General features: G+C 48.7%; 4 protein-coding genes across 4 annotated transcripts; 1 reads left to right on the forward strand and 3 right to left on the reverse strand.

Moving 5' to 3' along the window:
* Positions 1-734: 734 nt before the first annotated feature.
* Positions 735-2,216, forward strand: LY79DRAFT_583305 (mandelate racemase/muconate lactonizing enzyme domain-containing protein; the record flags this gene model as incomplete). Its single annotated transcript, XM_060560314.1, has 2 exons — positions 735-2,002; positions 2,099-2,216. 2 exons carry the CDS (start codon positions 735-737, stop codon positions 2,214-2,216), a joined length of 1,386 nt encoding a protein of 461 aa, XP_060409464.1.
* A 2,139-nt stretch (positions 2,217-4,355) lies between these two features.
* On the reverse strand, positions 4,356-4,664 carry LY79DRAFT_485608 (uncharacterized protein; the record flags this gene model as incomplete). Its single annotated transcript, XM_060553292.1, has 1 exon — positions 4,356-4,664. A coding segment is annotated over one exon (309 nt), but the record flags the coding sequence as incomplete, so codon positions are not given.
* A 1,499-nt stretch (positions 4,665-6,163) lies between these two features.
* Positions 6,164-7,711, reverse strand: LY79DRAFT_593614 (uncharacterized protein; the record flags this gene model as incomplete). The annotated part of the gene is made up of 1 exon (XM_060561579.1): positions 6,164-7,711. The coding sequence occupies one exon, from the start codon at positions 7,709-7,711 to the stop codon at positions 6,164-6,166; it is 1,548 nt and encodes a 515-aa protein (XP_060409466.1).
* A 4,426-nt stretch (positions 7,712-12,137) lies between these two features.
* Positions 12,138-13,354, reverse strand: LY79DRAFT_524863 (Sialidase; the record flags this gene model as incomplete). Its single annotated transcript, XM_060555671.1, has 2 exons — positions 12,138-12,759; positions 12,837-13,354. 2 exons carry the CDS (start codon positions 13,352-13,354, stop codon positions 12,138-12,140), a joined length of 1,140 nt encoding a protein of 379 aa, XP_060409467.1.
* Positions 13,355-13,641: the final 287 nt, after the last annotated feature.

Here is a 13,641-nt window from a genome sequence, read left to right on the forward strand (position 1 = left end):
CTCGTAGCGCATCAACCGTGTTGGACACCATGAAGGTCGCCGATGAGAAACTGGGATATGTATAGAGGTTACTATGCTTCGTGAATCCTTGATTCCCATTACATCTGAGCTTTTAAATATAAGATCAAGGCTTCGACGTCCTATCAAACTTAGCAAACATCTGACACAATTAATGCAAAACACCCTTAACTCTAAGGAACTTCATGTAGAGTGTTGGCTATGGCTGTTTTGGGGCTTTTCAAATCCCAAGACAGAATCCAGCACGATGATCTTGTCCTAACGGTTCAGGGAAATGCATCATCCACGGATAGATGGCATGACAATAACAGGCCAATGAAGCTGCAAAGTCGGAATTTTGGCACTGCTTTGCCATTTTTAAACACCCTCCCCCCCAACTTTAGAAAGGATGTACTTTTCCGTCTGGAACCCCTCATTTCCTCGGCTGTGAGAGGGGGGAAGGCCGATTCCTTGCCACTTCTCAAGAGACGAGCGCGGAAAAGACGGCGTTCCACTCCTAAAACTATAACAGTAACGGATTAATGTCCACTTCGGATGTACTAATTACTAGTTAGCCACCAAGTGTATGCATTAGAGATAGCCTCGAACTCATCTCACTTGATCACTCTCTAATTCCGGACGACAAAAAGGTTGCCATTTCCTGCTGAATCAATTGCGATAGTTGATCTGACTTGGAAAACTGTCCAAGTCGAGGTTTCATCACAAAATCCATAACCATGTCTCAACGGGGAGTTATCCGGGACATTGTCATCACGCCCGTGGCATTCCATGATATGCCATTGCTGAACAGTGTTGGTGTGCACGAGCCATTTGCACTCCGCAGCATCATCGAGGTCATTACGGACGATGAGTATGGATTGGGCGAATCCTACGGCGACTCAACTCACCTTGGCCGCCTGCAACTCGCGGCCGATCGCATCAAGGGTATTTCGGTCTATAGCACAAACTCCATCTACCAAGCTTGTGTCGGCTCCCTGAAGGGCGATACCAGTACTGGCGGCGACGGCATGGCAGGTATGGTGACTACAGCCTCGGTTGTCGACAAGGTTTTCTCCCCGTTCGAGGTCGCGTGCCTCGACATTCAAGGCAAGTTCGCTGGCGTTCCCGTGAGCGACCTCCTTGGCGGCCGTATCAGGGACAACGTCCAATACTCTGCATACTTGTTCTATAAGTGGGCTAGTCATCCTGGAGAGCCCGATGACGAGTACGGCGCAGCGCTGGATCCTGCCGGTATTGTGAAGCAAGCACAGAAGATCATTGACGAATATGGATTCAAGGCTATCAAACTCAAAGGCGGCGTCTACCCCCCAGCCCAGGAGGTCGAAGCTATTAAGGCATTGCATACGGCGTTCCCCGGCGTACCACTGAGGCTGGATCCTAACGCTGCCTGGACAGTTGAGACTTCCAAGTGGGTAGCCAAGGAACTGGAAGGAATAGTCGAATACCTGGAAGATCCAGCTCCAGAGATCGGAGGTATGGCAGCCGTGGCCAAGGAGGCGTCGATGCCGTTGGCAACGAACATGGCTGTCGTCGCCTTCTCCCACCTCCCTACTTCGATCCTGCGAAACGCAGTCCAAGTGGTTCTTTCTGATCACCACTTCTGGGGTGGGCTGCGCAGGTCTCAGACACTGGCCGCCATCTGCGCGACATGGGGCATGCGGCTTTCGATGCACTCCAACAGTCATTTGGGCATTTCGCTAGCCGCCATGACGCACCTGGCATCCGCGACACCCAACCTGGATTATGCTTGCGATACTCACTGGCCATGGAAGGCTCGTGACGAGGATGTTGTTATTGACGGAACTCTCAAGTGGACCGATGGTGGCTTAAATGTTCCAACGGGGCCTGGATTGGGTGTTGAGCTCGACAGGCAGAAGCTGGCGCATCTACATCAGCAATATTTGGATTGTGGGTTGCGGAAGCGGGACGACACTACGTATATGAGAAAGTTTCAGCCAGATTTCTCTGCCAGAATTCCGAAGTGGTAAGGAAACATATCTGTACTAGGGCCAGGGGTGCCATGGATCTTTTGGAAAGCCTCTAGCATCAACTAGAACGCGCAACATTGCGTAAATATTAGTGGTAACGACAAGACTATGGTTATTGTCAGCCGTAAGACGGAACAACTTCCAATATACCGGGTTCCTATTCTCTGTGGTGTATTCTTATCAAACCTGCCCCATCCACTGCGTGTCTGATTGGTGAAGTGCCTTGACAATTCCAGTTTGCATCATGGCATCATTTCTCCCGCGCAACCTGTATCTCAGCTTCACCTACGGGTGAGGCACTCTTCCATGAAAATTACGAGTAGATATCTTATTGTGCGTGCTGTATGAGTTGGTTTTCTTCTAATGTGATTTTGAACTGATTGAAGTCATTTTAACATCTATCTCGAGCAATGTGATTGCTTGTATCCCAGATCGGGTTCAGACTAGTCAATACGAGGTGATGATTCTTGTTTGTGGGAACAACTGCATTGATACCATCACAATGCGCTGGGTTTTGCGCATTTTGCATTTTCTAGCATATTTGTGAGTTAACTTTGACTAGATCAAAAACGAACTAGACACTTACAAATAAATTGCATTCGATTCAATGGTAATCATTTGTATTCTTGTAGCGAGTGGCACTCGATGGTTTCTAATAACCTTTTCAAGATCGATAGAAGGCATAGTCGAGCCACTCATGCATGTCCACCGTATTCAAGTCCACCTCTGAAATCTCGATCTCGGAAAGATATTCGTGAAGCTTTTCGAGACCACTGTGTTGTCTCTCCTCCCATACCCCTAGTCGACGTTGACGTCTAATATACCGAGCACGACGGTCGGGATCCTTCTGGTAATGTCTCAATAATCTGTCGAGAAGGCTGTTGAGTAGAGATAGCGCTATGCAAGCTAGCCACCCTTTTGCCGTCAATGAAGTAGGAAGCAAGGTGTCGGCTGCACTAACGCTACTTCTGAGTCTCAACTCGGCGATGGTGTTGTACCATGTGTGATTACCAGCGTTGTCCATTGTCACAATGTATAAAGAAGGTAAATATGGAAGACGTATCAAAACAAGAAGTTCAAATTGTGGCATTCAAGTCGCCGTATCAATGCGCGCAAGTTTGAGCAGTCGGGTCTCACGATGCACTGAGGTCAATCTACAGTTTTTGCTCCGAGTGGCGGAGGAACGGAATGACCGGCACTACATTCAGTCACGTGGACCCCGAACACGGTCGCGCGCGGACGTTGACTTGTTTGGCTGCGAATGTAAGATTTGATCTGATGAAACAACAAAAGCTAAAAAGTCTGTTCTTGCATGGTTAGGCGCAATGAGCAGATACTGGACAGTACCTGAGCGCTTGGATCTATACAATCTTGATCATTTGCTCGTTAGGGCAACGCATCGTCAATGGTTTACGCACTACTATATAGCAGCGGTATTCGAACCATAACCCTAGGTGCTGCTATGACGACAAACAGAAATGTGGCGTTTCTTATTCCATCATTAATTTCAGAATCTGTCTTTGTCCATCGTCAACGACGGCTCGCATGATATTAAGCAGCAAAGAAAATACTTGGTGAGCTGATTTGATGCACGTAATGAACATTTTTATAGATCCTCCCTGGGTTATGGGGTGGTCTTGTGCGTCTTTGTAGGCCCATGATCCGCAGTTGGTCTGGAAACAAGGGAGAGCACGAGCTCAGTATGGCTGAGCCAACATGTATGTAGGGTGGCATTATCTCAGAATGAAACACTTACGACACGTCAAAGTGACTAAGCTAGAATTGAATTATACCAGTTTTATTCTCACCAATAACTCGATGTTGCTATGTCTCAGTACTTTGATATATGGTGGTCAAGATTTTTGACTTCAGAGGATAACATCGAATAAGAGGGCCGGGGGCAAACCAGTACCACGTCCAACAGAATGCGTTCGACCATCTATTCCTACGCTCGGTTGAGACATTCTGTTTGGGATGATAATCTACAGAAATTTAGTCAATGTTTTGATCAGATCCATTCTGTGAGGGACTAATATGAATCAAAACTATTTGTATTCCATACAGCACAACCATATGTAGTTAAATAGGAGTTCGGAACTCCTTCACTTGCTTTTCCTAATCGAAATCGAGTGAGTTTAGTTTTCCTCGCCCCCGTAGCTTATTCTCGATAGAGAAAACAATATATCTCCAATCCTCTGCCTTGCTTTCTTTACAGGTGCAGAGAATCTCTTTTACTTTGCGTAGATGATCCTTGTCTGTTGGGTCATCGGCATAGAGCAAGAACCCTTCGACGAGCTCCATTCGTAGGTAGTCAGCCAGAGTTGGCTCTTGGATTTGTACGGCGTCATACAGACTCCCCAGTTTCCAAGCGAAATATACGGAATCGGTTTTCCTATGCTCCTTCATAAGTTCTCCTTTGAGCAGCGTAAAGTCCCCGTGATACGGTTTACGGCGGTTGGCGAGTTCATCGACAAGTCCTGACAACTCTGCAACAAAAGCGTCTACTTGTTCTGCCGAGGCAAAGATCCCAAGGACAACGTTGGTATATGGGATAGGGAGTGCCATGATCTTGATCTTGAAGGTGGTGGGGAAGGTTTGCAGATGTCCAGTTTGCTGTCCAGTGCGCATGGTCCAATCTTGATTTTTTTTTTTTTCTCGCGGATGTTTTCGATCATCGCGATGACTTTCTTAAGCAGAGGAATGCAGTTTGACCGCCAACAACGCCAATGACGATGGCTTTCAAATCGTTTCTGACACAGATGAGACATCAGAGAGTAGGGAGAGCTGTTGTCACCCTTTCGACAAACCTTTCCGCGACCGAGAATAAGAGGTCCTGCACCATTCGCACGCTGAAACCATTGGTGCCCTCCAAATTGGGCATTGTATCTTTTAGGATTGTAGTTAACGCGTCTCATGCTTGCGAGACGTAAAGAGGGAGTTTCCCGGTTTCAGAACCATCAAATTGAGTAATCCAGTGTTTGCCTACGTTAGAGCCAGCGAGATCCTAATTCGACTTAACTGCTTCCGTAATGCGTAAAATTGCCGGGGTAGGGTCAATTTGTGTCAAGATGACAGAACAATGAACCTCAAAGTGTGGCACCGGAATATAGCTGACCCAGTCCTTGAAGAACGATGCAAGTGCGTCTGAGTTCACGGGCCACGTGGGGAGTCGTTCGTTGGCTTCGAGGGTAAACCTGTTCTTCGTGAAGAAGAGTTCTATCCAACAGCTGTTATGGACTGTGGACTTCTCAAGGGCGGCCACAATAAACTGGGAGATGAGTAACTTGTCTTCCGGGCTTAGCTTCCTGTCCATGACTTGGTCAAGCATCATACTCAAGAGCGGTGCTTCCTCGCCCACCTCAGGGAGGGTGCCTTGATCATCATCAGCAGCAGCAGCCCAGTCCGCTTCATAGAGGGGCCCTATTTCACTGAGTTATGCAGCGGTTGGTACGACATAGGCCGCAAGCGCGTCGAGTATATGAGTTCGCAGCTCTGTCGGGCAATTCGGTATTTTCAGTGTCCTGATCAGACTGTTGACCATAGCGATCTTGGCGTCTATGTGTCGCGCCTCAGCGAGTAGTCCGGTAAGAGTATTGCAAGATCGTGGTGTGGAAATCCAGCGTTAGATTCTCTGAACCAGAATACGCAACTGCATCGACAGTGAGATATCTTAGATGGTCCACTTATGTTCGCTTCAAGTCGTACACAGCCGCATCTGACTCCAGAAAACGGTATCAGTAGGATGGCTCAAGAGGATCGTAGGCTTTCCCTAACCTTTAGTCAACCAGCTAGCCTTAGTGGGTGCTTTGAGCGTTCACTTCGAATTTTATTGTTTGATCAAGAATGGCACTTCCGTAGTTTTGGCAACTGTGATAGTATTTTTCCTAAGGCCAGGTACACCAACTTTTCATCCTGTCCACTGGTCCATCTGTTATTTTCTGTCACATCGCCAGCTGCTCGAACACAACCCGAGTAACAATAGGCCGGACGAGCAGCGGCACGACACAACTTTTGGCAGGCTACGGAAACCGAGCCTGAGACATAGCACACAAAAACAGAAAGGCAAACAAGCAAGCTCATACTCTCAAATCAAAGTTGCCCAAAGCACCCGAGATCCCCATTGCGAAATAAGTGACCGGTCACTTATTTCGCAACATTTACTTGGAGACACCGATGCAAGAGAAGCACTTCTTGAAAGACTCGGCCTCCAGGGCAAAGAGACCACCGTGGTCCAAGAGGGTAGCCGGGTTCCAGACCTCGGGCTCGAGACGGCCAAGGAGACCAGTGTAGCTGGTGAGGCCCTGAGGCTCGGTGACACCCCACGGGTTGCGGAGGACGATGTACTGCTTGTCGCCAAGGACGCAGTAGCCCAGAACGGAGTAAGCGTGGTTGGCAACGATGTTGGCGCCGTGGTACTCGCGGCCGGTAGCGTACGTGTAGGCCGTCATGGGGTTAATGGTCTTGTTGTTGACGCTGTTGGAGCGGACCAAGCCCAAGATGGTCTGAGAAGAGTGGTTGTCGCAGTTGTAGTAGTGGGGAGTGCGACCGTTGATCTGGGCCATAGCCTTGATGGGGTCACCGCAGTGAGTCTGGGTGATATCGGGCTGCTCGGAGTTGGAGCCGGTGATCCACTTGGCAAAGGCCTTCTCGTAAAGCGAGGGCCAGATGTCGGCACCGTCGCTGGAGCGGCAGTAGAGAGGCTCGTTATCCGAGTTGTTGATCGGGATCTCGTAGTTGACATCGACCGTCTGGGTCTTGTTGTTCTGCTTGCCGCCCTTGTCGTGGAACTTGACAGCCAAGAAGCGCTTCTTCTCGTTGCCGTGGCTGTGAACGCGAGTGGCGCGGTTGATCGCGCCGGGGTCAGACCAGAAGACGGAAAACAGAGCAGCGACGAACCAGCTGTTGCTGGTGCAGCCCTGGGTGGGGTCATCGAACTGGCGGTTGGTCTCGCGGCGATCACCGATACGGAACTCGGTAATGTCGGTGATCAGGCGCTTGTTGACTGTCTGGAAGAAGTAGTCATACATGTCGCGCCACGAGGCATTGGGTGGCTGCCAGTGACCCCTCTGCATCCTGAAGGGGGTGACGAGCTCGTTGATGGACATGGTGACCTCTCGGTTGGAGACGGTCTTGCCAAGCTCATGGGCGTGGAGAACCAGACGAAGCTTGCCGTTCTGCATGCGGGCAAGCTTGACCTTGACATCCTTGAGGTCCTTGAGACCGACCTTCTCGAGGTCGTCAAGCCTGCGAACACCCGAGAAGTCGGGAGTTATGAGATCCCGCTCATTGAGGATCTTCATGTCCTTCTCGTCGTACATCTCGGCCCTCCTCTCCTTCTCGTTCAGCCTCATGCCGGCGAAGAGAACGGAGCGGTGACGCATGTCAAAGAGCTCATCGTAGTCGGTCTGCAAGACATTCTGGAGGATCTTGGCAGCGGCCATGGATTGGCGGTCAATCTTGCGGCCAATGAGAGCCTCAGCGAGAGCGTATGGGTTGACAGCACCGACACATGGGTTGCGGGGGGGAGAATCCGGGCGAGGCTCCTTGCTGAAGTCATGGTCATTGTTCATGTCGACAAGATCCTCGTAGTCCTCCATGGTGCTCTGAGTAGAGGAGCCAGGCTGGCTCTCGATCTTGTGACCGAGGATTGCCTCAACGAGGGCAATGACGTTGCTATCTCTCTCAGTGGTACGGATGTCGCCCATTTTGATTTTGATATTGAGATATAGTATGTTGAAATAGATTAGAAGGATGGTGTGATTTGTTGCAAATGATTAAACTGTTGGCTTTTTGCTGAGAACTTGATGCTTCTGGATCCTCTCTAACAACACTTTTGGGGGGGGGGGATTCATTGAGACTTTATACCTGTTCTCGGCCAGGCTTATAGATTGCATCCTCTAGTTGATACTCTGAGTCCGCTGTTGCAAGATGAATCATGAATACGTAATCTTAGCTCAAACAGCTTTGGGATATCGTGCGTCGTCGCATTAATGCGAAGGTTTTGCAAAATCCTACGATGGAACAGCACCTGTACGGCAAAATGACATTACACCGATTTTCAGACTTGCCAAGGTTGCACTTTCGCTTTGCAGGGCATCTGTGATGGTCCCATTGTCGTATACGCTTCTCTGAATGCACAAAACATCGGCCTGAGTGTCGAGGAGCATGAACAACAAGACTATAGTGCTCGATTATTCCATTCACATGTAAACAAGTCAGCCTCAGACGCTGCAGCAGACTTCGCTGGACGAAGTCAAAGACTCAGGGAAATTCGTACTCAGCGTCCGTGAGTGGGCATTCCAGCACAGCCTCGACCGCTGCCGATCCCCGTAGAGTGAGTTTTGATGAAACCTTGATAGAAGATCTTCGCTCAAGATGCAGTGAGGGGTTAGGCGTTGGGACAGATACTCCAGAGGATGTTCTCAGAGTACGCGGAGTCGTCGTGAGGCTGAGATTCAGTCCCAACAAAGTCAAGGCTGCAGCTGTGAAAGTTTATCTGATGCAAGGATTTCGCGGCAGCGGAAACATCGGAAGAAGCTGGGGAAGTGCCCCGGTTTGAGGTGACAACCGAGCTAGAACTGAAAGGTCGGTCAATCGCCAGGTCTATGACAAGGCGGTGCATGCCAAGTTGCTAATAATGCTACCGACAGGAATCCACTTCAAACCCACGTGGCCACGATGGCCTGTGCTGTGGCACCTTGCTCTAACCCCTCCCCATCACACACTTCAGAAGAAAACCGTTACTGACTATTAGCTTTCCAGACCCCTCATTCTTGCATTGATTCGCCAAATCCATTGGCTTTTTTCCTCTATCTGGCATTCTTCTTGCGGAGAAGCTGCGTCAAATCGTAGCTTCAAGCTACATGCAGGATTACTCTTTATGTGTTTTTCAAACAGCCGACGGTAAGCGGAACTATTTCAAACACATACGACACTTCCCGTTTCTGGAGTACATGTCCACTATTGGGAATGCAGAGTTGTGATGAAGGTTGCGGGGCGCTTGCGATGCACGCGGGGTCGAAGTCTAAGCCCTTGTGGCTTTATGGGGCGCCTTACTGCTCTCCTGATTTCGACGTATGTGCTGCTTCTAGCCAAGAATGCAGTGTGAGGGGATGAGATCCAAACAGAAGATGATGACGGCAGCATTTCTACCCAACTTCTCAGCATTCAGCCTTTGTCACTAATCAGTGGGGATAGTAATCAGTGAGGATGGAGTCTCTGCAGCTTAAACAAAACGGATTGATGGATCACATGTACAATTCCAGACAGATCGGTTACCTATTGCTTGGTTCGCAGAATCCTACCCTGCGCACGGCTCCCCGATCGACCCTGCGCACAGTCAGCACTGGGCGGTAAGCGGATGGGTAGATGTGACAAAGCATGGAACGACTGCCCCTAAAGGATTGCATGGTTTTTCGCACAGTCCACAGCAATGCCCAAGCCCATGGCCTCTTTGATGATGGGGATAACGGACGGTGTCTCAAGATGTTGTCGGGCCGGGCGGGGCCAGCGGCCCGAGCCCGATAGGCTGGAACCCCGCCCGGCCCTAAAGTGGGACCCGTATGGAGAAGATTGCCGCCCAACCGCCGACCGACCGAACCGGGAAACACGGCAGGTTTAATGTTTCCTTTATTCTATTCGTCACTTAGCTCCGATACTCTGCATACAATCGCCAAGATCCAGCCAGATTTGCTTCGCATCAGGGCTGAAACCCCGTCAAAGCTGCATTTCTGCCTCTACTCCAATCCAGCTAAGTTGTGGCGTGCAGCATCAAGACCCCGCATTGGTTTTCTCCATCGTGCTTGCTTGCGAAAGGCAAATAAGCAAGTCAAAGTTTTCGGCGCATGGCGATTGTCTGGACAAGAGCCATGTTTGAGGCTGCTGTGTCGCAGACTCGGACAGGATTCAAAGGCTATGCCCTTAGGTTTTGATGGAAGCAACCCGTGTCACATTGGAAGCCACTAGCCCACTGCCAAGGAAGTGGTGAGATATGCCCTAGGAAACGTACATCGTAAGTTCTCTCTCAATCATTGCATTTCACTGTACACTTTCTGTCATCTTCATGAATTCGGAATCGTATGATCAGTGTTCGGGTCTTGAAACGGTTATTTAGGTTCTCTCGCACGCAACATTGAGGTCCGCACCAATCTTTCTGAGAGTAGAACTTCAAGTAACCATTTTCAAAACAATTCATGTGATTTTCCAGGACAGCTGCTAGTTATTTATACATATCTATGGGCCCATATCAGGTTATAGCTTCTATTAACAACAGTCGACACTTCGACTTGTCATGCTATCTGGACACTGTATATGATATAAGATACGTGATAGAGTACAAAGACCATAGTTAATACTCGCCGTGGAAAATAATATTAAGCACGGCTTCAAGACGCCGCTTTGTCAGCTTATACGTATCGTGTTCTTGCCTCTAGGTGAACCATCCTAGACCCCTTCTAGGGTGCTATAACGATAACACTAAAATATTCGTACATCTCACCGTTGTTAAGTACCTCTCATAGGAGATGTCCATTTCAGGCCATCAGCCTCGTGTGAAAATATGTTCCCGAAGGCTGACATCATTCCAACTATCCTTAGGCGGTGATCACCTAGTAAAGGTATATAAATGGCCCTGGCGATTAAATTTTGGATATGTAGATAAGGCGCATTCACCACATACTCAATGTCTGATTCATTACGGCTATAACTGCCATTGCCTCATAAAGCACAATGTGGGATCTTGCAACGCCTTACTCTAACAATCCCGGGAAACTCTTAAGTTTCTAGCAGCATCGAACACGTCAAAATCTGGGAGACAACAATGGTTCAGCAACGCAATCTCATTTTCAATACCCCAGGGTCCGTCTGATCAATGAATGCGCGTACTAACCAATGGAAATTCCAATCATATGCTTCATTCCGTTTACTAAAGACCTGGAAAGAGGTAATATTTTGTCACATGCAGCAAGTCAGGCGTCTGGTAGTTTCCGCACGGCGTTCGAAGCTTTCCAGAACCGTATGAGCCCAATGTCTCGGGGACGTAAACTAGAAGACTTTGATATATTGTGAACATCGTAATGGCGGGCTACGTCTGATTGTATTTTCTGTCATATTCTTTTCCTAAAAAATGTCACCCGTCCTTATCATCTTTGTCTATCTGTCAAATCAGTAACACTATACAAATTATTCTATTATGGATGGCTGCTTCGCAGACTTTCTACCAGATTTGTGCTTGGTACAGCTTGACCGAAGTGGTCGAAACAATGGAGGCAGTTTACCGTAGGATCTTGGATAGAAGACTTTACGCACATAGACTTCTATAAAATCTGTCTGGCTTTCATCAACCGGATTTAACTGAACTTTTCCTTCAAAGAATGCCAAGGTATGGTTACTTGCGCTATTTATTCATCGGATGCGACTATTAGAGGCCAAGCGTGATTTCAAATTTTGGCAGGAGCTTCGCTGCCAGTGGAAATCCGAATCTACTCTGTTACTCATTAACTTGATGATAAATCTACATGCTCAGCCGTGTCAGGAAATACCTCCATATCTCTATATTTTGAAGGGCACGTTAGCCACAACAACCCTCACGGCCTTAACTTCACAAACTCATCTACTCTGGGGTGCATGAGCAGCAGTGAAATTATCCTGTTACTTGAAAACTACTTCTTAAACCATTCAACAAAAGAAAATCTCAAGCAATCAATCATCATCGTAATATTGAGTTCCCGTCATGATGCTATTAGTATGTGGAAAGCGGAAGAAGAGGTTGCTCTCTTGTTCCTTAAGGCTTGGAGCTTGCATCGCGTTTGAGGGAAGACGCTCCATTTACAAAACGCTGTAGGACTGGAAGACGCCCAGAATATCCATAAACTATATTTAAAAGCACGCCAGAATAGCATGCGACACTTGTATCAACAAAGCACCACCGTCGGGGGGATTCTGCTATTTACTTGAGTCCAGCAATAAGTGCGACGGTAAATCATGACGTAGCATCGTGTCCTCATCTGGTTATGTCGTTACCGAGCTCGCTTAAGAGAAAATAATCAAGAATGAGAAGGAGGAAAAATGTTGAAACTGTCTGTGAGCTAACATTACTATTGCTATGTAGACTATACCTTCGATTTCGGTTCCTTAATTTGCCAGGAGCTCCGTCAGGTTGATAGCTGTCGCCGTGAGAGGTGTGAGCACATGACTCGAGAAGGTGTCATAAGTCCCGGCGCCATAGATTATAAGGTGGTCTGGGTATTGACGAAGGATCTGGACAGGTCTGCTGTACGCCATCGGAGCCGTTGTCGCGTGTTCTTCCCATTCGTTCATGTCGCCCCCGAACTGGTTGGTAAAAACTTGGCTGTTGTCCGCGTCAGAGACGATGATGGTTCCGTTGGGACCGCCGATGGTGCTCCAAGCCACATAGGGGCTAGCGTTGGGTGTTTTCTTGGTGTCGGTCACAATAGGTACACCGTTGGAGGTTTGAAATTCCAGGGGGCTGTCGGCAAGACGGTAGTAAACCGGGTATTGTGATCCGTCTGAAGCGTACCCGCCGACATACTCATATACGATGATCCATTTTGCGATGGGAGGAACCCAGATAACAACAGGCATGCCGGGGCGTGCCAGGTACTCATCATAGGCTACGGAATCAAAAACCGGGCCCCAAGCCTTCAAATCTGTTGAGACCTGATACGAAAGCTTCTGGCCGTGCTTTGGGTCTCGCTGGTCGGAATAATAGCAGATGAGAGATTTGTTGTATTCCCTAAGAAGGCCGAATTAGAATATGATTCTTGGTTACAACAGTTCCTAATGATCGGGAAGATATCAAAGCGTGCTTACAATAGGTATGGTTCCCACACAGGTGTATATCCGTTTGTTGTATTGGGAGGTCCGCCCTCAGCCACGCGGCTGACGAACTCCCACGACCTTGCTCGGTCGGCACTTGCATAGAGGTCGATGCGCGTGCCGTTATCACTCCAACTATTTCCAGTTGCAAGAATGGTGCCCGCATCAAATGCCCCCAACGGCTCACTCAACACGGTGAGCATGGGCTGCGCGGGAAAACCCCACCCGTTCTGCGTGTCCGTGACGTTGGAAATCCATTCCCACGTTGCGCCGCCGTCCTTGCTCTCGAAGACGGGGAAGAAAGCGGGGGTATGGCCTGTGATAGACGCGGTTGTAAGGATGGTTCCATCTTGCAACTCGGTGTACCGAGGATAGAAGAAACTCCCATTGCCCAGGGGCTGGTGGATGGTGTTATTGACGAAAAACCCAAATGCCGATGGCGCAGCAGAGCTAGCGGCAACGATTGAAGCGCTCTGCACTAAGAAGGCAAGCAGAGCCATGAGGTGCAACATCTTGAACGGTCACTTGGGAGGGCCTTGGTTGGTGTCAACGAATGGAAGCCGGCTTGAGGATATGAATCATACTGTCGGTCGACTACTCGTCAGCTTTGTTTTATAAGAAGGCATGTGAGGAGTATGGCGAGGTGACACCACGATTGGGGTAAGTCAAAGCACCCGCTTTCCAATCACCCCCGCTTGGCGATCACCTATTCCCCACCAAAATACACTAAAATACACCAAAACTACTCCTTTTTACTATAGCTATAATAGTATAACCCTAGCTTCTTTAATTCTATAAA

Source organism: Colletotrichum navitas, assembly GCF_030913465.1.
Source record: "Colletotrichum navitas strain CBS 125086 chromosome Unknown LY79scaffold_83, whole genome shotgun sequence".
NCBI lineage: Eukaryota > Fungi > Ascomycota > Sordariomycetes > Glomerellales > Glomerellaceae > Colletotrichum > Colletotrichum navitas.